We start from the raw sequence: 26,728 nt of genomic DNA on the forward strand, positions 1-26,728 counted from the left end.
TGAAGACAAAGCATTTAAACTCCAAAATAGTATTCGCTGAATAAGCTTAAGGTGATGCACCTTCCATTGGCTGTATGCTCATTCTGTTTGTCACTAAAACATTACCATTTTACCATGTGTCATAATAAAAGTAATAGTAAATTAAAGTGTTGCATATGCATATACAAATAAAAAACTTTAGAATATCAGACCATAAACTAATAATGTAGCATAACTCAAAAGATTGAGAGGTTACTGAAATAACTATAGTCTGAATTTAGAATAATACAGCACCTCCCTCACGCACCATTATTGCCTTTATCATTCCTCATCTAGATTTATTTTCATTTAGTTCATACTTTCCTTTGACCCCCATTGTCCATATGCAAATTCTTTTAGTTTTCTACCCGCACAGCAGTTGATGCAAAATTGAAGCTGACCAAAAGTTTGCATTAAAAACATGCTTGCATCACATTTTTGTGTTAGGTATCATCGACCCCTTCGGTTTCCCCCTGGTTTTTTGTGCATGCTGTTTTTGGTGAACTGCACAGCATGAATCCTTGCATGCATGTACATGATGCCTTGACTCGTAAGGTTAGGAGGGCATAGATCTTGTAAGAAGTCTCGAAGATGTGTGTTCACAGATTAAGGCTCTGTGCAAAAAAAATTGTATGTCTTACTTTTAACTTTTGCCAAAGTTAAATATCAGTGTTTCAATGGTAATGATCTCAAATAAAGTGCAATCTAAAACACTGTAATGTGTTGAGTATTATTCCCTCAAGTAAAACCAAAAAGTACAACACTGTAAGTCTATGTGAAGATCAATTTTGAATTTATCTTGAATAAGTAGCAAACTGTCCACGATTGCCAGTTGCTTATTGTCATATTTTACTAACATCACACATTTCTAAGGATCATCCCTCTGTTTTAACCAGATTTGTGCTTTGTTTTCGCATGATTTTGATGCTGCATGGGAGACGTTCACTCATTATAGTGCACTGGATGTTGAATACAAGAATAAGTTTGTCAAACTGCCAGTTGGGAAGGAAGCTACATTGGTTGGATTTACAGTACTTTTAGCTGTATCAGCTTATGCAAGGTTAGTGCAGTTTGGTCTGTGCTGTGTAAACAAGAAGGATGTTTAAGTTTTACTGCTCTCCAGACATTTTCTTGTGCACAGCCATTTTGAATTAGACCCCTTTTAGCAGTGTTCTTGATGACTCAACATTTAATAGTTATGTGCCTGCACTAATCCTTGTTTTACTCTTCCTTCCTAGCATTGGCAAGTGACACTTGACTTATTCCTGTAAATATCCAGTGATGTGTGGTGGTCTAGCCCAGTGATTTTGGAAGGTATAGGCTAGTAGGCACAAGTTAATCTGACATGTGCTAATATTACATTAATTTTGAGCATTCAGTTGTGTTGTATATATTTTGTATTTTGTAATATAATTTGTTTTAAGACAGAATTCAGATTTCTTAGCCTTATAGACATTTTACTGTGCTCTTGACTGTCACTCCAAGATTAATGGAATACGTTTTATTTATTCATGCTCTGAACATCCCCTCACATTATTTTTATATTTCAATTTGTCAACCATAACTAATTAGAAAATACAGTTAACAGAAGCTCATTAAATTTTAAATTTTCTTTATTTACCTCTCCTGAAATTTTAAAATTATGAAGGTTCACATCACTCCTTCCTCATTTAAGAAAGCAAATGATTTTACTCAAATTAAGACATTAACAGAAGTAGATTTGAAGTAACTTGCACACAAACACATGTAGACGGTCCCATTTAAGGTCCCACATCAGAGAAATTAGCCTCTCTGGCCCCTCTTCCAAAGTCGTCATCCAAACAGTTGGGTTCCTCCCCTTGCATAACCCCATACTCTAACAGAACATTTCCCTCAAACACCTTCTTTTAGGAGCCCATCTGAAGAAGTTGTGAGGGAATCTCCCCCTCAAGTCCTACCACCCCCTTCCCCCAAAATTGGCTCCTCTACTGCCTCTCCTTTGCTCAGCCGTTCTGGTTCAGCCCCTGCCACACCCTTAGCCCCACGCAAGAAAGTTGTCGTGCCAACTGAATATCAAGACACAGTACCAGGAGAGTTTGAGGAGAAGATAAAACAACCCAAATCCTCAGGCATGTCTCAGAGTAGTGCTCAAGACTCTCGACCACAAACCCCCGTCAGCGAGTATTCCCGTAAGGAACTTACACCTCGGCCTTCACCAAAACTGACAAGAGCTAGCTCCAAGATCTTCGAGAAAGTGCGTGTCTTTGAAGAGCGCAGAAGAAGTATCGATAACCCAGAGGGATCTATATCTGGACGCTCTTGGGCTGGATTTAACAGAGCCTCGTCTATTGACTCTGATGAAGGAGGGAGCCGGTTGGGGATCTCGAGGGAGAGCTCCAAAGAAGACCTTCGTGAGGCTCTGAAGGCAGACGCAGCCCAGAGAAGGACCATGTTCAAACAGCGGGCTGCTTCCCTAGAGGACAGACCCCGTTACTCCCAAAAGGTGCAGGACATTGAGAACAAGTTCACAGAGGAGCTCCAGCGCATAAAAAAGCTTGTCGGTAAACCGCACATGAAGAAATCCTTCTCAACAGAGCAGCTCTCTACTTTTCACAGGAGCAGGCAGCCTGTAAGGAAGTTAGAGCCCATCCCACCTCAGGTTCTTCAAAAGCTGCAGGATCGAGAGCGTACTCAGCGAGAGCAAGAGATGAGAGAGAGAGAGCAAGCCAAGGAACGATCACCTCCAAAATCACCGTTTCGCAGACGAAAAGACCAGCTGGCACAACAACCACTGGAAAAAGTTGAAAGCAATCGGTCTGTCCCAACCACCAAGGCGGTAAGCACATTTGGACAAGAACCATCACCTCCAGAGGCCATGTCACTCTCTGATTTACCTGGACAAAGGTCTCCAAGACTTCGGGGCCCAAGCCCAAGCAGAGATAGTACCCGAAGGTCTCCAACTGTAGAGATCACATCCATGGCTGAAGAGCGCTCTCGAAGCAAAGCTGAATCTCCATCCCGAAATGTCTTAGAGATGACATTACGCAAAGTGGAACCAAGACCTGCAAGTCCACTAGTAAAGAGGGTTGTTCGTGTTCAGGAAGAATCACAAGCAGATGATGAGTACATGCATAGGAAGACGCCATTAGCGGTCACGCTGAGAAAACTGGAAAGAAGGCCAGAAAGTCCTCTGGTGCAAAGAGAAACTGTAGCTATTCAAGAAAGTCCTGACCAAGCTCCCACCAAACCTCCAAGAGTTTCCTCATCTTCTTCATCTGAGGAAAAGATGGAGCTGGATGTGACTCCTCTGCCACTGGCACCAAAGCTCACTATACCAAAAATTATTGTCGAAGAGGAGCCAATGGAGACAGACACACCTGCAGAGAAGACTGATAAGGCTGTGAAAAGTGGCACTGCTAAAGAAGAAAAACCCCAAAGAAGCAGAGGAAGGGGACGCAGACTAAGACCAATGTCCCCTGAATTAGGTAAGTTTAGGCATTTCCAGTGGCATGCAATTCCTTGACCTTGGACTTGACAAATACTGAGACAAACCTGATTTGCAATGCACCTCCAATTCAAGTTGAGGAATATCACATCTATTGGATCTGACAAATATCTTATGCTGTTACAGAATCTTCAGATGACTCGTACGTGTCTGCGGGAGAGGATCCTCTAGAGGCTCCTGTGTTTGAGTTTCCGCTTCAGGACACTGTGGCCACTACTGGAACAGAGGTTCTTTTAAAATGCATCATAAGTGGCACCCCTCTCCCAGAAGGTAAGTCCTTTATTTATGCTGTAATAACTTCAAACAGCACCTTTAGCATATTGCCTATTTGACTTGAAACTGTAATACACGAGCATCACAGGGATGCAGTCTTGGTGTAGTCCCTGTTGACTCTGAAACATTTACTGAAAAAAGCAGTCTGTGAAGGCTTTAACTTACAAGTTGTCAGCTATTCAGTACTATGCCTTCAGACAGCAACCCTTGTAGAGAGTTATTTTGAGTCCACGTTTCAAGGCAAGTGTCTCAGAAATAAGACTGTACTTTCAAGCCTCAACAATTTTGCTACTGGAGGGATGTAACAGCAAATACATTTATTTTATATACAGTTACATGGAAGAGAGACAACATTGAGATCAAGAACAGCCCAACTCATGTTGTGAAGGTAGAGGGGGAAAGGCACACATTGCTCATCAAATGGACGAAGCCAAGTGACGCAGGAACATACACAGTTACTGCTACCAACGAGGTTGGCGAGATGTCTAGCAGCGCTACTCTTTTCATCAAATCAGGTGAGTGTTTTATGGTGAACACTGTAGGATGTCCTTTCTCAGAGGACATTCTCACTGACAGCAATTTGTTCAGCTGTTGGTTGGTTGACATCCCTACTCAGCCGCTGTATCAGTTGATGGATCACTGTCCAGACTCCCATTGTTAGTCGTCACACTGCAACACTTTTTATTTGCATAAAGCTGAGCTCTGCTCAAGACTGTGGCAATCGCCAGTGATAGCTGTCACTCATGATGTGGCAAATCTCCAACTCTCAATGAAAATGAATATGTTGAAGTTTTTCCATGCTGTATGTATTCACACCCTTAATCTTTTTTTTAGAAGAGTTAGAATTAGATTTCCTAATTTTCCTAATTTTAAACGTATTACTTGCCTTAATCTGGATATTTGGTTTTAAAGGGGTCATATGATGCGATTTCAATTTTTCCTTTCTCTTTGGAGTGTTACAAGTTTCAGAAAGGCGGGGCATAGAGGAGAAACAATAATGTACAGTATGTGGAAAAGAATGTGTTTTTTGAACCTTAAACCACATAAACACATTTCATTACGCCAAATACACAAAATAATGTTATTTTTAGCAACATCATATGACCCCTTTAAACAATGCGGAAAATGCCTCCATGTAAATGTTTTGAGTAAATATTTTTAAGCAGCAAGCATGTGCATATTGTGTTTGCAGCCTGAGTTGAGGATGTGGGAGTGTGAAGGGTAACGTATGGGATATTAGAGGAGTGAATTTCAATACCTTCAGATATCTAAGTAGGATCAAAGGCAGTGAGTCACACTGTCAACATGCAGCCCTGCAGGGTGGGGGTTAGCATCATTGTGTTGGTGTTTAAATCACCCTTACAGCAAAATGCACCCTTTTAGCAATAGCCAAAAAACCATTGTATGGGTCAAAATTATCGATTTTTTTAATGCCAAAAATCATTAGGATATTAAGTAAAGATCATGTTCCATGAAGATATTTTGTAAATTTCCTACTGTAAATATATAACTTAATTTTTGATTAGTAATATGCATTGCTAAGAACTTCATTTGAACAACTTTAAAGGCGATTTTCTCAGTATTTTGATTTTTTTTGTCACCCTCAGATTCCAGATATTCAAATAGTTGTATCTCGGCCAAATATTGCCCTATCCTAACAAACCATACATCAATGGAAAGCTAATTTATAATGATGTATAAATCTCAGTTTAGAGAAATTGACCCTTATGACTGATTTTGTGGTCCAGGGTCACAAATAGTCATTAAATTAACCATAACACTTTTTTTCCTTGCTACCAGCTCTCACATGAGCATGTTTGGTTTTCCAGTGCCTCCTCAAACATTTTCTTTGTGCTTCTTTGATTTCTCCTCTCTCTATAAAATCTCCCTAGTTCTCCAACCATGGTTCCGTCTGGATAGTTACCATAGCAACCCAGAGGTTAAATTGAACATATGAATTGTTTAACTGCATTTTGGCTTATAATACATTTTTAAAAATGCAAGCACGCATGTGGACAAATTGGAAATGTTAGCCAAAACACTTTTTAGTCAAACAAAAAAAGTAATGAAGTTGTTTTCATTTACTAGTTTTTTTAACCTAAATTCATTATTATTATTATTATTATTATTTCTGTTGTAGTTTAGTTTATTATTTTTATATGTGCGTATGGGAATACAGTGAAATATACAGTACATATAATGTTTACATGCTGGTTTTTGTGCTGTTTTTAAGATTTGTATTAATTGTGGTGTTTATATATATACAGTGGGTACGGAAAGTATTCAGACCCCCTTAAATTTTTCACTCTTTGTTATATTGCAGCCATTTGCTAAATGAGACAAATGTTTACTTTGTAGACAAAGGTTTTATTTATTTATTTATTTTCTTGGTAATTTTTTGCATTGGGTTTTGTTTAACACGTTTTACCGTGAATCATTGCAGAAAATGCAAAATAAGACTTTGTCTGGTGGGGATGTCTGAGTATATATTCTAATATTATCCTAGTGCACCTTCGTTTATGTTAATGGTTAGAAAGAGAAGCTTTGCCTTATTAGGGCGGTGAATACCGGGGGTATTTTTAGCTCTCCTTCTTCCATGAAACGATCTCTTAATAATCTCATATATGGTGGATCCTTGTGTTACTTCATTGACAGCATGTTGTTAAAACCTGCCATTAAATGTTGTTGCCAACTAGGTCTTTATTTTCCACAGTGACACAACAGCTTAACAGTTGCTCCTGACAAATTTCAAGAACCAGACAGATGAAAGACTTGCATGAAAGTCATTTTCTTTACAGTTCATGATACTAGTAGGTTTGCTGAGCTACAGAAGAAGCGACAGAGTTTGTAAGAGGCATATAAATAGGATGGTTGCTATGAGAAGTATTTTATGGCAGTTCCTTTGACTTGAATGGAAAAAAGGGAGGACATCTGCATCTGTTTGTGCTGATGTAAATGTGAGAGGTAGTGTCTTATTGAAAGTGAGAGAGCCAGAGAGAAAGAGCAAGGGAGGGTACGGAAGACATAGTGTCTGCACCAGATTACCAGTTGAAATCTGGGGGCATTGACTAAGGTGCTGACATATTAACACAAACACTGTCGGGACTGAACATGCGCTGGTGACCTCGGTGTCAGCTTAGTACATGGCCAAGGTCTGGTTGAAGGAGCAGGGCCAGGTAAGTTTGTGCTCAAGAATTTGCATGGTGGGTTTCCAAAGAATGGTACAGTATTACAGAATTTGACCAAGCTTTTATTTTCCTATTTTTTGTTAAGCTACTTTCGGATGCTTTGTTTATTTTAAAAGTTTAGTTCTTTTTTTCTTTAGCAAAAAGTGAAAGTAATCACTGCCTTTGAGCCGTTTGGTGGTCTTAAAAATGTTACTGCTTTGAAATTAGAATCATACCCGGGTTCACTGTAATATATATGCGCTAAGCTGTTGTAAGAAGAGACACTGTGTCTATTTTTTTCTCCTGGTACATGCATCGCTGAGTCTCACCGCATGCCGTGGCTTCAGGCCTCTCATGGCAAATGGTTTCATATGTTTACACATGTACCTCACTTAAGGAATGACTCTCAGTTCTGTAGCTTATTTCTGTATGTCCATTTGTAAATCAGCATCAGCAGTTTAGCTTTACATTGAATGGATGCATCTTAAAGACACTATGAAATGGCTTGACCAGCGCTGTTTTCTTTCCTGTTTGTTGAAACAGGAAGTTGAAGCAGGACCTACAGAAGTGCTACTGGATCAAATAGCCAATAGCTTTTAGTTTACATCACAGCCATGAACCTACATACTACTTAATATACGTTGACTTATCACTTCATAAGTGAAGTGACATGTGGCCAAGTATGGAATTAGTACTCTGCATTTATCCCATCCAAAGTGCACACACACAGCAGTGAACACACACACACTCTGAGCAGTGGGCAGCCATTTTTTTGCTGCGGCGCCCGGGGAGCAGTTGGGGGTTCGGTGCTTTGCTCAAGGGCACCTCAGTCGTGGTATTGAAGGTGGAAGAGAGCACTGTACATTCACTCCCCCCACCTACAATCCCTGCCAGTACGAGACTCAAACCTGCAACCTTTGGGTTACGAGTCCGACTCTCTAACCATTAGGCCACGACTTCCCTATGAGATGATGAATGTGTTCATCTACAGCAAGTTAATTTTGTAAACTCTTAGGTATACACTAGCATATGTTTTCAGGCGTTTCTCCAGAATCTGATTTATTAAAAATCTGATTTTTTTTTTAAAGATATAATGTAATGCACTGCTAAAATCCCATTCCTTATTTTATGATTATATGAATGCCACTGAAAATCCTTTAAAATTTCCTACATAGCATAACAAATTTGTTGTTAGACACTCTTCTGAGTAAATCTTCTTCGTCCTCTGTTTTTGGGATGCTTTTCTGGGGACAGTGATCTGTCCCCAGCACTGGCGTTCACATTGTCACTGGACTTTTCTGAGATTGGATTTGGGATTATAGTATCCTTTCTCTTCAGGGATCCTGATTTGTATTCAGCCTATGTCTTTCATCCTTCACCTTTCTAATCCATTTCTCTCTGTCAGAGGCAAAAGCAAAAAGTAATTGTCTGTGAATTTTTCATCCGTGATGTTGTTGTTTTCGAACAAAAAAATCATATTGTTCTGCAGATGTTTTTATTGAGATGAATGTTGAATTGCTTGTAAATCCACTCCAATCCCATTGGTATTTCTCACAGAGCCCAGTCAGGACCAGCGTGGGAACCTTGGTGTACCCATGGACGTCAGCAGTCCCATCACATCTGATGAGGAGTACCTCAGTCCTCTTGAGGAGGGGATGGATTTCTCCTTCTACAGGGGAGCTGAGCCGAGGAAGATCGTGGATACTCGATTCAAGGAGCCTCCATCCTTTCAGGTATCAGAGAAATACCAAAATATTCTATCAGAATACATCATTGAGCACTTATGCATACACATTTTTTTCCAAACAAGGAAGATCCACTTTCTGTTCCAGAAAATATGTTTAGATGCTCAGCAGCGATTGCAATATCCATGTGAACCATGGCTGTAGCCAGGCTTTGAAAATGATATATTATATAATTATAAATTATATATTAATATTTATAAATATTAATATAAATGTATTAATATTTAATATTTAAATATTAAATAATCTGTTAATATTTTACTATATATAAGGCTGGATAATTTTATCAGTTGTTTATTATTCATGCAAAAATACATAACTACAATAACTTTGTCTAGTGCTCTTATGAATGTTTATAGCATGATTTGTGAAAATGTAACTATACTGAATGACATAGCATAGACTTCTTCATGGCTAGTGTTTGCATATTTCAGTTAATTCTGTAACCTACTTGTTCTACAGATCTGTGTGTACTAGTGTTAAATGCTACTGTTTTTGACAGCGTTGATAACCTTTCTGATAGATAATATCATGATATTTCTTGCGTTTCCCTTACCGAATGTCGTATCCTGCCAGCAATAACCTGTCCATGGGCATGGGCTTTTTTGATTGCTGTCAGTTTAAGTGCCGGCTATGCAGTGTTGCCAGATATTACTACTAAAACAAACAAAAAACGAAAAATTAATAAAAATAAACCGAAATTATTTCCAATCTTTTGCAAATAAGATAAGATAAAAATATTGCGGACCCTAAAGTGCAACTTCCTACTTTATTAACTTTCTAAAGTGTTAAATTAAGTGGAAAAGACAAGTCCAAAACGCTTATAATAGATGGATCTGCCCCAGTGAAGCATTTCTATTAATATAACTGATTAAGTAGTCAAACTCATTCCATATCAGCAGAATAGTGTGGTACAGAAAGTCTATGTCCATAAAGCAGGTTCTGAATGAATTATGTTACTGATACCTAATGGTCAAAAGCAATAGCAAAAGTAATAGGTCAATATTATTAAATTGCAGACAAAGATTTTGAATAGCTAGGTTGGCTTGTACACTATATTGCCAAAAGTATTGGGACACCCCTTTCTAATGAACAGGTTTGACTACCTTAGTAATTTCCATGAGCACAAATCTGAATGTTTAAGCATATGATGATATTCTAGGGAATTGTGTGCTTCTAATTTTATACCAGTAGTTTGGACAGGACCCTTTTCTATTCTAACACGACAATGCCTCTGTGTATAAGGCAAGGTTAAAAAAAAAGATTCAGTCAGTGTGGAAGAACTTGACTGGTCTGCAGAACGCAAACTCCTAATTATGTTTCCATCTTTGTTGCCACAGTTTTGGAAGTGCCTTTTTCTGTTCTAAAGAAGGGGGTGTCCCAAAACATTTGTCCATATGTATGTACAAGTCACAGGTGTTTGGTGATGAGTTTTTGGCTCAAGGTCTGTATTTAAAGTCACAGCAGAGGTGTTCAGCTGGGATTAGGACTTGGCTTTGTGCAGACCAGTCAAGTTTTTCCACACTGACTGAATCAATCTTTTTTTTTTTTAAACTTGCCTTATACACAGAGGCATTGTTGTGTTAGAAAAGAAAAGGGTCCTGTCCAAACTATTGGTATAAAATTAGAAGCACACAATTCCCTAGAATATCATTATATGCTTAAACATTAAGATTTGTACTCGTGGAAATTACTAAAGTAGTAAAACCTGTAAAACCAAGGACGCTAAACATTCTTGCAAACTGTCTAAACTGAATTATACATGGCATGCAGACATTCATATGAGAAGTTTAACAGCAGATTAGTCATTCAGAGAACAAATTAAATTTTTGAACATGAAAATGGTAAACATGTAATCCTCATAATCCAAAATCTAAAACATGACCATTCCTATTATTTTTTGGAAACATTAAGATGCTGATTAATTTTTTTTATATTTTTGTACATGTAAAAAAGGTCATGAAAAAACATAAGGTGGGAGAAAAAATGGTCTTGGGTTCTCTCACAAAAAAAGAAACTGCGTTTGCTCTCATCCTTGAACTTCATTTTATTTCCATCACAAATGTGACCCTGGACCACAAAACCAGTCATAAGGGTAAATTTCTCGAAATTGAGATTTATTAATCATCTAAAAGGTGAATAAATAAGCTTTCACTTGATGTATGGTTTGTTAGGATATGATAATATTTGGCCGAGATACAATTATTTGAAAATCTGGAATCTGAGGGTGCAAAAAAAAATCTAAATATTGAGAAAAACGCCTTTAAAGTTGTCCAAATGAAGTTCTTAGCAATGTATATTACTAATCAAAAATTAAGTTTTGATATATTTACGGTAGGAAATTTACTAAATATCTTCATGGAACATGATCTTTACTTAATATCCTAATGATTTTTGGCATAAAAGAAAAATCTATAATTTTGACCCATACAATGTATTTTTTGGCTATTGCTACAAATATACCCCAGCGACTTAAGACTGATTTTGTGGTTTAGGGTCACAAATGTTTATTAAGCAAATGCAAAGTTTTTCAGGGGAACCAAAAAGTTGTATATTTTATAACTAAAAAAAATTCCGGGGAATGCCAAAGTTTAAGAAAATGCAAAAGCATTAAAAAAAATTCTTTCCATCTAATTTTTTTTATACCATCAACATGTCCCTTTAGGGGTTTGTATTATTTACAAAACAATAATGAGCCTCTGCATTTACCAACATAACAGGTTGTTATTGGAGACCAAACAGTTATAGAGGGTCAAGAGGTGACCATGTCTGTTCGAGTGAGTGGACAGCCTAAACCCATGCTTTATTGGTACGTTCAAATCTAAAATATTTGTCTATATAATTCATAATATAGTTTTAAACAGTATGGACTGTTTGTTCATTTTGAAGTACTGTCATAACTAAACTTTTATTTTTCTTTGTATCAGGCTTAGAGACAGAGTGACCATTAAAACAGGTGCACAGCATATCGTCCATGAGACAGAGGAGGGCAACTTTGAGATGATAATTAAATCAGCACAGAAGTCAGACTCTGGTGTTTACACCTGCAAGATCATCAACGAGTATGGGACTAAACAGTGTGAGGGCAAACTGGAGGTGAAAGGTAGGGGCTTCAGCTAGTGTTGCATGGTCTGTATGCATTAAGGAACCACAAGCATGATAAATCATGTAGATAATACTTTCCTAAAGATGATGTGATTTTTCATTGTTAATATACTTTCTTCTTGCTCAGCTTAATATGCAGAGACAACTAAGCCATTCATAGGTTCATTACCCGGACAATCACTGTAGTTGAAGTACTTTACATTATGAGCGGTTTGTAGCTTCCTCAACACTGCTTATCACCGTTTGAATATTTAATAAATATGATTTTTCAAATGATCGATGCAGCAGCTGATTTCAGTTTTTTTTAAATGTAAGTCAATGAATGTGTTTGAATGCATAATGTGAGTAGTTTTTATATGAACGCAGAAGAAATTGTCATACCTTGATTTAATATAATGTGATTTTTTTTCCAGCAGTTGTACAATTTTCTCTCAATCATTTATATGTACTAAATACAGGATTTTAATGCAGTCTTGCATTTTAAAACATTTTAAAAATCTTAATATTTTAATATAATATAGATATTAATATTATTAATATACAATATTTTTTAAAACTTTTTAATCAAATAAATGCACCATTGGTATAATATGCATAAGTTTAGCCTTGGCATAATACACATTTTAAGATCAGTTTAAGTCTGAAAGAGCCAAAATGCAGTATCAGACCAGGCAATTTTGAATTCTGGGTATAATTTTATGCTGATCCCTACTGAGCCATGAGCGGATTATGCGGACAGACAATGTATTAGCATATTCTTCTAATATATCTGCTCTGCTGTACAACACATGCTATTAGCAGACTATGTCTCCTATATCTGCAGCAGATTAAACACATGCAAAGACTCTTGTGTGCTTTCAACTTGAGCTCTGGATTTCCTTATATGGGGTGTTTTTCTTCACCACTCTTTGGCTGATCCTTATCATTTTTCTTCCAGCTCGTCCAATAGAGCCAGGCCTGGCCATCATTCGGCCAGTGAGGGACGTGATGGTGAAGGCAGGGGAGACTGCCTTGTTCGAGTGTCATGTGATCGGCCCGCAGGACACAGATGTTGATTGGCTGTCAGATGGGAAACTCATCCAACCAGCTCTGTTGGACTGTAAGATGCACTTTGATGGGAAAAGGTGCAGGCTGCTGCTTAACTCTGTACATGAGGATGACAGTGGAACGTACACCTGCAAACTGAGCACAGCTAAAGGTGAGCAGCTTTGGTATTGGTCCACATGGTTTGTTTTATACACCAACACATCATTGTTCTACAAATCTCATTACATTAAACGAGTCATACTGTATCATGAGGAATTACATTTTCTTGGCTTGGTGTAGCACAGGGGTAGGCAAGTTCGGTGCTAGAGAGCCGCAGTCCTGCAGAGTTCAGCTCCAACCCTGAAAAAAAACCTCACCTGCCTATAGCCTTAGTAATCCTGAAGACATTGATTAGCTTGTTCAGGTGTGTTTGATTAGGGTTGGAGCTGAACTCTGCAGGACTGCGGCTCTCTAGGACCGAAGTTGCCTACCCCTGGTGTAGCATCTGCAACTCTGCATATTCTTTTTGATTTATCCTTACATTGGAAATAAGCAACTGAATTTATTAAAAATCATCAATTTTTTAACTATTTTTAACAATCATCATGATTATTTCAGCCTGGCCTATACAGTTTGACAAGCATATATTTCAGAGTGGACTGTTGCACTCAGAAATCTTAAAGGGATAGTTCACCCTCACGCTCATGTTATTTAAAACCAGTACCACTGACTTTCTTCTGCTAAACACACACACACAAAAAAATATTTTAAAGAATGTTTTAACTGTTTTTTCCCCCCATATTGATAAGGCAGTCCAAAACAAGAATGCATGGACAAAATAAACACATTTTTCAAAATATCTTCTTTTGTGTTCCATAGAATAAAGAAAGTCATACAGGTTTGGAATGACATGAAGGCGAGTAAATGCTGACCGAGTTCCAATTTTTGAGTGAACTATCCCTTTAAACATGCAGTAGCAACAAAAGAAACAGCCCATTTTATGCCAATAAATAAACATGTTGCTAAGGTTATAAGTATGACCCTTTTTTGCCAAAGGTTTCATGACGTGATCAGCGCATATTGCAGGACGCTTATTAAACTGTCTATTTCACTTCACATGTCATGTGATTTATAGAGGAGCTGACCTCTAGTGCCAAGCTAAAGGTTGTAGCATCCATAGAGCCCCTCTTCACCCGTAAGCTGGATGTACTAGAAGTTATCGAGGGTCGTAATGCTCGATTTGACTGCAAGGTCAGCGGGACACCACCTCCTCAGGTCATCTGGAGCCACTTTGGTATGACTCTAATTCCCTTGAGTGCCCCCCAGTGTCAGTCCTGTAAAATTAAGATGAAGCCCAAAATTAACATTAAGATGGTTGAGTCATTTGTGTGTCATGTCTTCAACAGATCATCTGCTGGAGGAAAGCGAAGACATTCGGATCTTGAAAGAAGGAGGACGGCACTCACTAATCATTTCTCATGTTAGTAATGAAGATGAGGGTCTCTACACAGTAGTAGCGCGGAACTCACACGGCGAGGACGAGTGCGCAGCAGAGCTGTATGTGCAGGAGCCCAGACCAGCAATTTCCTCTCAAATGTATGATCTTTTGACTAATGATTCACTCAGAACTTGTTTAAAAGTTGTTTTGTTCACCCAAAAATTAAAGTTCTTCTTCTTTTGCGAGATATAAACTCAGAATTGGGCAATTCTGAGAAACAAAAAGTCTGAATTGTGTGATATAAACTAGCAATTTCCAGGAAAAATTCAAAATTGTGAAAAGTCACCATAAGGAATAAGAAATAAAAAAATAAATAATTATTGTGAATTTTTTTTTACAATTCAGAGAAAAAAAGTCAGAATTGTGAGGCATCAACTCAGAATTGCGACATAATTCTGAGAGAAATAGTGAGAATTATGAGATATAAACTCATAATTCTGAGAAGAAAAGTCTTAATTTTGAGATATAAACTTGCAATTGCAAGAAAACCGTCAGAATTGTGAGAAGTCGCATGAAGGAATAAGGAATAAAAAATAAAAAGGTAATTGTGACTTTTTATCTCACAATTTTGAGATAAATCCAATTGTGGATTTATATTTAACAATTCAGAAAAAATTTGAATTGTGAAATATAAACTCAGAATTGAGGATTAAAAAGTCACAATTGCCTTTATTTTTTGTTTTGTTTTGTTTTGTAACGGAAATAAGCTTTCATACGTATGGTGTTATTTTGTCCATGAAACACAAAAGGAGAAATTTTGAAAAATCATGACACAATTTTTTTCCATATGTGACCCTGGACCACAAAACCAGTCTTAAGTGTCAATTTTTCAAAATTGAGATTTAAACATCATGTGAAAGCTGAATAAATAAGCTTTCCATTGATGTATGATTTGTTAGGATAGGACAATATTTGGCCGAGATACAATTATTTGAAAATCTGGAATCTGAGGGTGCAAAAAATCTAAATATTGAGAAAATTGCCTTTAAAGTTGTCCAAATGAAGTTCTTAGCAATGCATATTACTTAAGAAAAATAAAGTTTTGATATATTTACGGTAGGAAATTTACAAAATATCTTCATGGAACATGATCTTTACTTAATATCCTAATGATTTTTGGCATAAAAGAAAAATCTATAATTTTGACCCATACAATGTATTGTTGGCTATTGCTACAAATATACCCAAGCGACTTAAGACTGGTTTTGTGGTCCAGGGTCACATATAAGGATAGATCTGTGGATTTTTAGTTCCAAAAACACCATAATGTTATCCATATGACATGTGCACCATATTCCAAATCTTTTGAATGGATATGATAGCTTTGTGCATGGACAAAAACAGCATTTTAACATGTTTAAGATGACAGTTTTCATTTTCTGATGAAGCATCAAAGGACTAAAATGCCCAAACTGTTCTTTAATGGAAACATTTTTGCATAAAAACATAACATCTTGATGGTTTTGGTTTATCTTTACTAGAGCAAAGCTGGAAAAAATGCCCTCCATTCCCGAGGAACCTGAGGTGCCTGAGAATGAGGTGGAACGTTTCACCATGCCTGACTTTGTCAAGCCGCTCTACGATCTGGATGTAGTTGAGGGCAGAGAGGCTGTGCTCAGGTGCAAAGTGGCTGGCCTGCCGTATCCAGCCATAATCTGGTTTCACAATGGCAAGAGGATTGACAGCACAGAGGACAGAAAAATGACACAGTGTAAGTTAGTTGATTAATATAATTCAATTCTCTTACAGTCTGCTAAGCTTTTCTGGAAAGCAGTCCCTGTGGAAATGATAGTGTGAGTGTCGGGAATAGCAGGAATATGAAGTGTTCGTTCTCTATGTTGTCTCTTCTGTAGTCAGAGATGTTCACAGCCTGGTGATCCGCTCTGTTTGTCATGCCCACGGAGGAGTTTACAAGTGTGTCATATCCAATAAGGTGGGCAAGGCCACCTGCTATGCCCATCTTTATGTGACAGGTGAGTTTAATATATCAATAGCTTCTGCTAGCTATGTTTGACAACTTGAATACATTAGAAAAAGTGCATCTTAAAAAGGACTTGAGAAGCTCACCAGTAAGTTAAAAAAAGTTTTTTGTGCATGTTTTTCATTTATTATATTATTATTTATTATGATAATATTTTGGCCACAATATGAACATGATTTCAAAGCTCAGTAACCACAATATTGACACAATAAACATGGATATTACACAAGTTCCCTGAGTAAAAACCTAAAAATAGATGATTTTTTTCAAGATTGGAAAGGTAGAAATTAATTAATATAAAATAAATAAATAAAAATATATAAATTCTTATATTTAGAAAATAAATTCATATATATTTATAGATTTCTGTTGGGAATATTTTTTAGTTCCGCTCTCCTCTTATTTTGTTTAAGTGTCAATTTATTTGTAATTATTTTTTAAATCCTTGTCTGGTAATTATCCAAAATTAATTGGTCAAATGGTGTTTTAAAAATATGTTTCTTTAAATTTGCAGTGCCTACTGCTGACGTGAGTTACTCCAAAGGATTAGTTAGACACTCCCAAGTTAGCAGCCCGATCAGCGCCATAGATATAACCACAGCTTATTTCTGTTTTTTTTTCCATATCCCAGACTGTTCAAAGCAATACTACAATTTATTTTAAGGCTGAAGCATATGCGTGCATGTGTGAAAAATAGCGAGAGACTCCTCTGGCTCCAAATAAATATTCTGACTGACACTTTTGCCGTATTAGACATCCTTCCTGACCCGCCAGATGGGGCCCCAGTCATTGAGTCCATCACTGGCAAGACTATCACGCTAAGCTGGAGGAAACCCAGAAGACTGGATCCGTCCATTGGTATAATTATGCATGTTATTTATGTATATATTCATTTAATTTAGAAACTCTTCTTGTACTGTAGCATTCTCATTTAAAGGTTTGAAGCTCCCCAAAGGAACATTTTAATTGGTCAGTGGTTGCTCTTTCATAGCCATAGGATTATAGAGCTATTCTTAATGGAGTTCCCAGTTATGTTTGATTTAAAATATCCATTGTTTCTCAGATGCTTCCCTAAAATACTTTAGGGGAAAATAGACACAAATGTTGACATATCTGAAACTCTAAAGACAAATTTGAAATTATTGGGGGTTTTTAAGTGCAAAACCAGTGAAGCAAGGCTCTTAAAATTTAAATGTGTAGTTTCTGCACCACTAATTGCACCAGAAGTGCATCTTGATTAGGTTCTCAACCAATAGTGTGAGTTTGGGACAGGACTTTCTGTTTTGTGACCAGTGGCTCTCTTCTTAATCTTATTGTGGTCTTGGAGAAATAGAGATATTAAAGTATTAGTTTGACAATAAAGGAATATTCTGTTGTCTTTCATGTCATTTCAATGAATAGAAACAGATGCATTCAAGCTTCAAAAATGATTCAAAAGCACCACAGAAGCATAATAAATATGGAACTTTTGCACTGTATTTTAAGTCTTCTAAAGCCATATGACAGCTTTGTGTATAAAAATGATTGAATTTAACAAATATGTAATGATAAGTTACACAATTGTCATTTTTAGGTGAACTTTTCCATTAAAGAGATATCATTTGTGAAACTGGACCACAAAACCAGTCATAAGGGTCAATTTTATGAAATTGAGATGTATGCATCATCTTAAAGCTGAATAAATAAGCTTTCCATTGATGTTTGGTTTGTTAGGATAGGACAATATTTGGCCTGAAAATCTGAAATCTGAACATGATCTTTACTTATCCTAATGATTTTGGGGAAAATATTGACACATACAATGTATTGTTGGCAATTCCTACAAATATACCCGTGCTATTTTGTGTTCCAGGGTCACATTTGTGATCTTTATTTCCAAGAGTCGCTCTATTGGCATCCTCTCTTTATACTAAATGTACTCTCTCAGCATACAGTAAATATTGATAGAGCAACAGTGTGGTGACGCTAGTTGGATAACATCACAGATGATTAACCTGACCTCCTCTTATTTCCTTAATACATTTCCAAGTATGGCCACCAGCTAAATTTAGTTTACTAGCACTGTGGTACCGTAACATTTTATTTATTGCTTTCCAACAGATATTCTATGTCTAGGTGATGTTGTTGGAAACAATCACGGATTTACTGCTGAATTGACTGCTTAAGCCATGTGTCCTTGTTCCATATTGTCAAGTGCTGTTTCCTCTCTTTGCAGTGTATTTGAAAAATGTATCGGAAGTAATCAGATTTTCTTTTTTTGGTTTTGGCTTTCAAACTTAATGCAAAAAGATTTTTATTTTTATTGCCAGATCCTAGCTCCCTGATGTATGCTGTTCAGCAGCAAGCTCTAGGGTCGATCCAGTGGACCATCATCGCCTCTTGCCTGAAACAGACCATCTATACCATTACCAATCTGTCTAAAGGTGTCCGCTACGCCTTCAGGGTGCTATCAATCACCAGCAAGGCCTTTAGCAAGCCATCGCCTGCCACAGAGCCAGTGCAGCTGCTAGATAGAGGTATGCCTCAGCAGACAAGGACAGCCACAGTCAGACGGGTCAATGAGATGTATGAGTTACTGCAAGAGACTGGCTTTTATCTCTCCGTTTGCAGGTCCGTACCTCCAGGAGGCTCCTGTAATCATTGACAAGCCGGACATTGTGTATATGGTGGAGAAGCAGCCCTTAAGCATCACAGTCACTCTCAACCACGTCAATGCATCGGTCACATGGAAGAGGTATTTTGCATTTTGATTGCATTGAATCATTTTGGAATGGCTATACGTATTTGCTATGCTTAATAATTATACATAACTTATGAAACTGTTCATACAGTACTTAAAGGGATAAATTGCTCAAATTATAATACTCTCATCATTTACTCATTCTCATGTTGTTTCTTCTGTCAAACACACACAAAAAAAATGTTTAGCAGATGATCTTTTACATACAATAAAAGTGGTTAGGAATGTATACTTGCTAGCTTTAAGATAAAAAAGTGCCATAATATTTGCCCATATGATACAACGGCAAATATAGATGATACAAATATAGACATTCAGTGCAATTGTTCCTGTGTTAGTAATTGTTTGTAGTTATGATCTATTAATATGCCTCAAAAGCTATTAATATTCATATTCTTTTACTTTATACATTTTTAGATATTTATGAGTGAAGTTAGAAAATGACTGTCATTTCTGCAAATGAATTTTGATTGTATTAAATCAATTACAGATCTTATGCTTTTTTGCTGTGCCTAATAATTATTCAAAATGTAAATGATAAAAATGCTCAAAAATGTGAAATGCTCGAAAAATTCGGTCATCATTTACTCATTTACACTTCTTCATGTTGTTTCTTAAATCTAATGCAAAAGGAGAAATTTATAAGAATGTCCGAGCTGCTTTTTTACATACATGAAAAGTGGGAGTTTATAATTGCAAGCCTCAAAATACACAAAAAGTACAATTATAGCAGTATGCATATGACTCATTTGCATTGCTGTAAGTCTTCTGTATCTATACAACATCTTTGTGTCTTGAATAGAAAAAATAAGTCATTGCTTCATGCCTTCTGTCCTTTTCAAATCATGATTCCCAGGATAACTTTGATTATACGTGCAGTGCAAGTTTTTCCTATGCTAATAATTCTTTGTTGCTATAATTTAAGACAGCACTGTATTAGTATTCCTCAAATATTTTTGTTAGGGTTTGTTCAGAATGCCTGAACAGTTTTCTCAGAGTTACACCTATTTGCATACTGAATTCCATTCTGTCTTTTGTTTCTTGCATCTGTTAAAATGTATAGTCATATAACCTCAAATATCAACACCATCCTTTTGCTTTTGCAAGGACATGAATGTAGTTGACCAAAAGAAAACCAGTAGTTATTCTGCCTTTATGTTTTCAGAGGGACAGTGACATTGTCTAACAGACCGGGTCTGTTTGAGTTGAGCATGCCTGATGATGACCAGCATACACTGAAGCTATGCAAGGTAAAGAGCAGTGATGTTGGTCAGCTCACGTCTATCGCCAGCAACAAGTATGGCAGCGACACATGCACCCTAACCCTGGAAATGGCAGGTACGTTGCTGTGTATGTGTTTCTGTTATTATTGCACATAATCTGAGTCTCATTGATTTCTCTGTCTCTAGTGGCGCCAACATTTGAGACCATCATGGAAGACCTGGATGTGAATGTAGGTGAGACTCCTCGTTTCGCGGTGGTGGTTGAAGGAAAGCCCGTCCCAGACATCCTCTGGTATAAGGTGTGTGTTTTTGTTGTAGTGCATGTACCATTTAATAAGAAAATTGTTTGAGGATTTATGTTCTATTAAATATGGTTCTCTTTTAATAAATCTACATTTGTGGCAGTGAAAACCTATAATACTCAACAAACTCGCCTTTATATATATATATGCTTGTCGCCTTATAAATAGTAGTAAAAGAAAATAGCCCATTTAATTTGAAAAATCATTGTAAGTACAAAGATGTCCACATATAATGTGTCGCGGGGTGAATGAGAACACAGACTCGGTACTGGTCGAAAGAGCCCCGGAGGGTGATTTATTTGCCCACACACTGATCACACGTGCTCTGACGAATGGTGCTCAGTGCCCGTCTCAGCGTGGTGCTCGTGGGGTGAAGTGCCTGGTGCAGATCCCTCTCCCAGGGTGCCTTCGGTGTCTGTGAACAAGGAGAACCAAGCATTAATGTCGCCTGGAGCTCCGGGGTGCCTTCCCGCTGGTGTCTCTTCTCCTGGCTTTTAAGGCCGGCGGGAACGAGCTCCAGGTGCGCCACTCATCGCACACAGGTGTTGAGCGTCGGTGATCAGTGTGGCAGCAGCATTTCCAGGGCGACGATAATCTGGACTCGGGATACTCGCCACAAATGTTACCATTATAAATATAAAAATACATTAAAAAATGTTACAGAGGGCAACTAGGAACGCTTGTGCTTTATATTTGTTTTTAAAAATCCCAATTCTTTGAAGCCAAAAATTCTTGCTGTTTCACCATAAGCCGTTCCTGACACTCATGCTGAGGTAGATGTTTGTTGTTTTCATATCAATTCTAGTCACTGAGGGATTAGCTGAGGGTTCATCTCTTTTCTATTTCCCATGTACACCTGGAAAAACTTACTTTAAAGGTAGATCTGACTTTTATTCAGATCTTGAAGTCAAACCATGTCAGCCTCTTTTCCACCCGCTGATCTCTCACTAACACTGCTTTCCTGATATTTCCTTCAGCCATATCCCTGAGAGCATTATGACATCCTGTAAATCATGCAAATTTATGCTTTGAATGGTACTGTTGGATATCCCATCTCCTGCCTCAAGGCTTTGCTTTCTATTTAATTCGTCACTACCCTGTTCGCCTCAAACCCACACAAAAGCATTTTCAATTCAAATCACAACAGTTGGATGGCCACTCAGTTGTTTTTCTCTGATTTTCAGGGAGACACCCTGCTGTCCGAAAGCAGCCATTTCACATTTGTGTACGATGACAATGAATGTTCTCTAGTGGTACTGAACACTCAAGCCGATGACTCAGGAGTTTACACCTGTACTGCTAAGAATCTGGCCGGTTCTGTGTCGTGCAAGGCTGAGCTGACTGTCCACATCGGTAAGCACTTTCACTTTAATGAAGGGGGTTTTGTTTCTAAGCACGTTGACTCACCACCACCACCTTACTGCAACCTTGTGTCCTAACCAGTTGAGATGGAATAAAGCGATAAATCCAGCACTGGGGCCAAAGATAACATTTTGTATGGGTGATTCCCTTGTCCATCTCCAGTTCCAATGAGTTTCTGAATTATGGGGGATACTATTAATTTCCTTAAGATTACGATTAGGAATTTTTTGTTGCAAGTGACCCCTTCCTAAAATATCAGAGTCAAATATCAAAAAGTCTGAAAGTTGTATCATTTATACTGAATGAGAAATATTAAGTGTAAAAATGAATTTAACATATAAATGTATTTAAAATAAATAATTTGTTATTTCAAAATATCTAAAAATATATATTTTTAATTAATTGCAAATGTGTTTAGCTTTTTTTTGACAATATATATTGCTCTAAAGCAACTTTATAGAAAAAAATGTTAACAAAGCACAACAAAGCATACAATAAAGTTTTCAAACCGTTTATGTACGTACTGTATGCACACTTGAAAGAAAAAGAAAAAATGTGAATAAAATTAACAATACACATTTATTTTATTTATTCAAATATATTTATTTTGTGTATATAAAATGGTAGTGAATGTGTTGAAATGTTTCAGAAAAATTTTAAAAGTTTATTAAACCCATAGTGCATGTGTAGCCTGATCAAACAAAACTTGCCAATTCATTTGACTGGCTTTTAGAAATTAACTTTGTAATTTCTGTATCTAGCTAAAGAGTACAAAGACGACCCCATGGAGGATGAGGCGTCCATCTTAAGAAAGATGCGTAGGCTCACTGATTACTATGACGTGCACAAGGAAATTGGGAGGTGAGTCATCCGCCCGGAGCCTCACTTGGACATGCACCATTTATCTCTACTGATTTCCTCTGTCGGCCTAGAAACTCAAAAAGCCGACTCCATCAGCTCTCGCTGATTACAGATCTCAGGTCTTCTGACTCATCACACACGTCTAAGGTTTAATAAAGCATCAGCTGAGGAAAGGGTTGGCACATTATTGAAAATGCACTTTTGGTAGGGAAGTATGCCGTTTCAAGCTCCACAATCAAAGAATGATTCAGCCACTTCAGAAGAGGTCACAAGACCCTTTCTCAATTTTTCTCAAGTTGTAAAAAAATGGGATCTCTGTGCCTCATATAGACAAGGTTTGCACAGCTTCTGTACTGAGTAACTACCCAGAAGCCCTTAATATAAATATTAGGGCTGTCGGTTTAAAGCAGTATGTTCAGTAATATGGACATAAACAGTACATTAGATACATCTAAAACCATTTGCATATTCAGGGATTCACTTATCTTCCACAGCAATGTCTTTTAATTATCTTTATTTGGGTTTTTCGTATGCAAATATTGATCTAAATTAATTAATCAATATATTTTGCAATTAAATCAACACCTCCAGTCAATATGCTCATCATACTCCTCAAACCATGTCAGTTTTGAACCTGGTCAGATTAGCATCAATGCGACTTTGAAGCTGTTTAATATATAAAGACTGTCAAAGCCACATTTGAAAGGGAGGGTTATTTGTTTAACACAATGGTACACTGAGCGCTCGACTGGGCGGAGAGGAGTGCAGCCATTGTGGCGCTGTATCTCTGCTCTGCATGCTGTCGCTCTTTCTGTGCTTTAATTATAATCTTTATGGCCGACTGCCAACGTTCTATTAAAACCCTGAACCCGCTGCAAACAGACACATGCTACAGCTCTACACGCATAATAGCTCTTTTCCAAAACCTAGTGAGCTGTCTGCTCTAAAAGGATGTTAAGGCATCATAGGTGCACTCTTTGATACCTTGTACCTTTTGACAACATTTTGACCACAGATGGTGAACAAAAAAGTTGGTTATAAAAATGCATTTCATTAATTACTAAAAAATATTGATGTGAATGTTCACAAATTAGAATTTTTCACAATATTTGTCTGTATGTACACTACCGTTTAAAAGTTTTGGGTCTATAAGATTTTTTTATATTTTGAAAGTCTCCTATGCTCACCAAGGCTGAAGTTATTTGATCAAAATACAGTAAAAACTGTGTTAAACATCTCTTTTCGATGTTAATATATTTTATAATGGAATTTAATTCTGTGATGGCAAAGCTGATTTTTCAGCAGCCATTACTCCAATCTTTGGTGTCACATGACCATTCAGAAATCTTTCTATTATACTGATTTGGTGCTCAAGAAAGTTTTTTTTATTTTTATCGGTGTTGAAAATAGTTGTGCTACTTACTGGTAATATTTTTATGTAAACCGTGATACATTTCTGTCACTGTTGATCAGTTTGTCCTGGCTGAATCTCTCTCTCTCTTGGTCAATAAATACATTTACATATAGTCATTTTGCAGACGCTTTTATCCAAAGCGACTTACAATTGGGAATAAAATAAATACTGACCCCAATCTTTTGAATGGTAGTGTATTTTTATGCGTTCCTATTGAATATCAGATCATAAGATTAGCAACATGCTATTGAAATTAATTAATTAATAAGGTTTTTGTACAAATTGTGACCCAAATCACAGCTTCCCAGTCAATGGCAAGGAAATTCACTTGTTTTGGAACAGAGCTATTATTAAACACACAGTATTGCCTACAGTGAGACAAGGTGAACACAATTACACTACAGTATGGGGGTAAGAGCAGAGCTAACTGATGGACTGGTATTGTGCAAGAAACTCCAATGAAACAGGAAAAATAGCAGTAAAACACCCATTTGCACTAACGCAATAAATAGGTATTACATAGTCATGTTACTGTGAATTGCAGTAAATCTATATTCAGTTAGATTTGTCATTTTTAAAAGTGAAGAGTGTAATTTCTGTGCTGCTAGTGACATGCAAAGAAATCGTGACATACACTTCACTTTTAAATTAAATAAGCATTCATATATTCTTTTCATTGGCTGAATTATGCTATTGCTCCACTGATTATCAGTTAGTTTGCTGTTGACACCTGTTAAAACACCGTTCACCTTTTTTCCCCCGAACAAATGTTCTATTATCTATGATTTGATGAGAAATGTTCTTTCCTTAGAGGGGCGTTCTCATATGTGAAACGAGTGATACAGAAAGCGGGAAAGATTGAATATGCAGCCAAGTTCATTTCCGCTCGGGCTAAACGGAAGGCCTCCGCTCTGAGAGAGCTGAACATCCTGTCTCATCTAGACCATGAGAGGATCCTCTACTTTCACGATGCCTTCGAGAAGAAGAATGCTGTTATCATCATTACAGAGCTGTATCCTTTAACTTCTCTGAGAGCTTTAAGGATCGCCGGCCAGTTTAATTAAATGAAGTTTTATTTTGAACTCTGTGACATTCAAAGTTTGTCATGATGAACTATCATCCTGTAGTTCATTGTGAGTCAGACGTACAGATGAATAGTGCCCTTCTGCGCTGATAGTTGCTACAGATGATTGTGTGATCTGTACTCTATATTCACACCTGCCTTAGAATCGTTCCGGTGTGTATTGCTTCAGTCCATCTGTGCTTTGACTGTCACAAATAGTTGGCTTATGTGTCCTTCAGGGCAATGTCTCTTGGGAAGACACACAAAGAAAGGACATCTTACATAAAACATGCACTTAAATTGATATAATCACACAGTGGAGTCTAAAAGTCTGGAACTCAAATCAAATTTGATCAGAAAGTTTTAGGCTTTTGAAAAATTGAAAACACAAAAGTGTCTGCACTATTTCTAGACTGCAAAAGAAAAACAAACCAAATATTAAGACATGTTAATTTTTTTTATTTGAACACTGAACTTAAACTGTTGTGATTATAATTTGCGATGAAAACATTTTTTTAAATGAAATGGTGTGTAAAATAGATGCATTTTCACTTGTGATAACTATCTGTGTAACTATCTCACATCCAATCTGGCACAATCACACTTCCTCTCACACGTTGTAGTGATGATGAGTTGATCACAAGCTTTGCCCCATCACTGTGATTGTCCTTGACAATGTGTAAAGATGCCATGAGGAGCTTCTCGAAAGGCTTACAAAGAAATCAACAGTAATGGAGTCAGAGGTTGGTGAACAAGTTTGACCTTTCAAAATGACCAGAAAAGTTTCAAATGTTTGAGCAGACTATTGTCACATTTGGTTTGTCGTGGGCCATTTGTCTTTGCATCTCCTAGTTATCGAGAGGATGAAGAATGTATTATTTTAAGAATTTCTGTAGGGACAGGACTAGCAAAAGTGACATGTGTCCCTAAACTGTCTGAATTGTTTACTGCAGATCCGATCCAGTGTGAGGCAGCTGTTGGAGGGTATTAGCTATCTTCATCAGCATGATATACTTCATCTAGACATAAAGGTAAATGTTATGTAATTTGCTGTCATTACCATTTACTTCCATAAGTAAGGAATAATCACGGTAAGGAAACGATGTGTTGACTAGACTCCTCTTTTTTCTGCTCAGCCTGATAATATCCTCATGGCAGACCCTAGTAGTGATCAGATCCGCATATGTGATTTTGGAAATGCTGTAAAGTTCACGCCTGATGAGGCACAGTACTGCAAATATGGCACTCCAGAATTTGTCGCCCCAGAGATTGTTAACCAGACACCCGTCTCCAAGGCAACGGACATCTGGTAATGCACCTGGTCACTCCATCACAAAACAGCTCTTGAACAAATCTGTATGCAGCCTCTAAAGTATCATGAATACATTAGTGCCTCACAATTCAACTTTTTTTTCTTACAGGCCTGTTGGAGTTCTAACATACTTATGGTAGGATTATTTCAATTG

At 37.3% G+C, this 26,728-nt stretch overlaps 1 protein-coding gene across 2 annotated transcripts in view; it reads left to right on the forward strand.

Annotated features, from left to right (window-relative positions):
* Nucleotides 1–26,728, forward strand: part of LOC107602155 (striated muscle preferentially expressed protein kinase-like) — an 85,879-nt gene that overhangs the window by 47,640 nt on the left and 11,511 nt on the right. For both annotated transcript variants that reach the window (XM_016294570.1, XM_016294569.1), the window contains 23 exons: nt 1,909–3,482; nt 3,629–3,772; nt 4,108–4,290; nt 8,500–8,675; nt 11,408–11,496; nt 11,615–11,790; nt 12,730–12,990; nt 13,954–14,112; nt 14,225–14,414; nt 15,798–16,027; nt 16,170–16,289; nt 17,051–17,155; nt 18,607–18,813; nt 18,908–19,031; nt 20,203–20,375; nt 20,447–20,559; nt 21,747–21,915; nt 22,686–22,785; nt 25,011–25,211; nt 25,948–26,005; nt 26,216–26,293; nt 26,399–26,571; nt 26,684–26,710. In XM_016294570.1, coding sequence (XP_016150056.1) covers nt 1,909–3,482; nt 3,629–3,772; nt 4,108–4,290; nt 8,500–8,675; nt 11,408–11,496; nt 11,615–11,790; nt 12,730–12,990; nt 13,954–14,112; nt 14,225–14,414; nt 15,798–16,027; nt 16,170–16,289; nt 17,051–17,155; nt 18,607–18,813; nt 18,908–19,031; nt 20,203–20,375; nt 20,447–20,559; nt 21,747–21,915; nt 22,686–22,785; nt 25,011–25,211; nt 25,948–26,005; nt 26,216–26,293; nt 26,399–26,571; nt 26,684–26,710 — 4,830 coding nt within the window. The remainder of the gene's footprint in view (nt 1–1,908; nt 3,483–3,628; nt 3,773–4,107; nt 4,291–8,499; nt 8,676–11,407; nt 11,497–11,614; nt 11,791–12,729; nt 12,991–13,953; nt 14,113–14,224; nt 14,415–15,797; nt 16,028–16,169; nt 16,290–17,050; nt 17,156–18,606; nt 18,814–18,907; nt 19,032–20,202; nt 20,376–20,446; nt 20,560–21,746; nt 21,916–22,685; nt 22,786–25,010; nt 25,212–25,947; nt 26,006–26,215; nt 26,294–26,398; nt 26,572–26,683; nt 26,711–26,728) is intronic.

The sequence above is a fragment of the Sinocyclocheilus grahami genome, unplaced genomic scaffold, assembly GCF_001515645.1.
Source record: "Sinocyclocheilus grahami isolate Dianchi unplaced genomic scaffold, SAMN03320097.WGS_v1.1 scaffold320.1, whole genome shotgun sequence".
In the NCBI taxonomy this organism is placed as follows: Eukaryota; Metazoa; Chordata; class Actinopteri; order Cypriniformes; family Cyprinidae; genus Sinocyclocheilus; species Sinocyclocheilus grahami.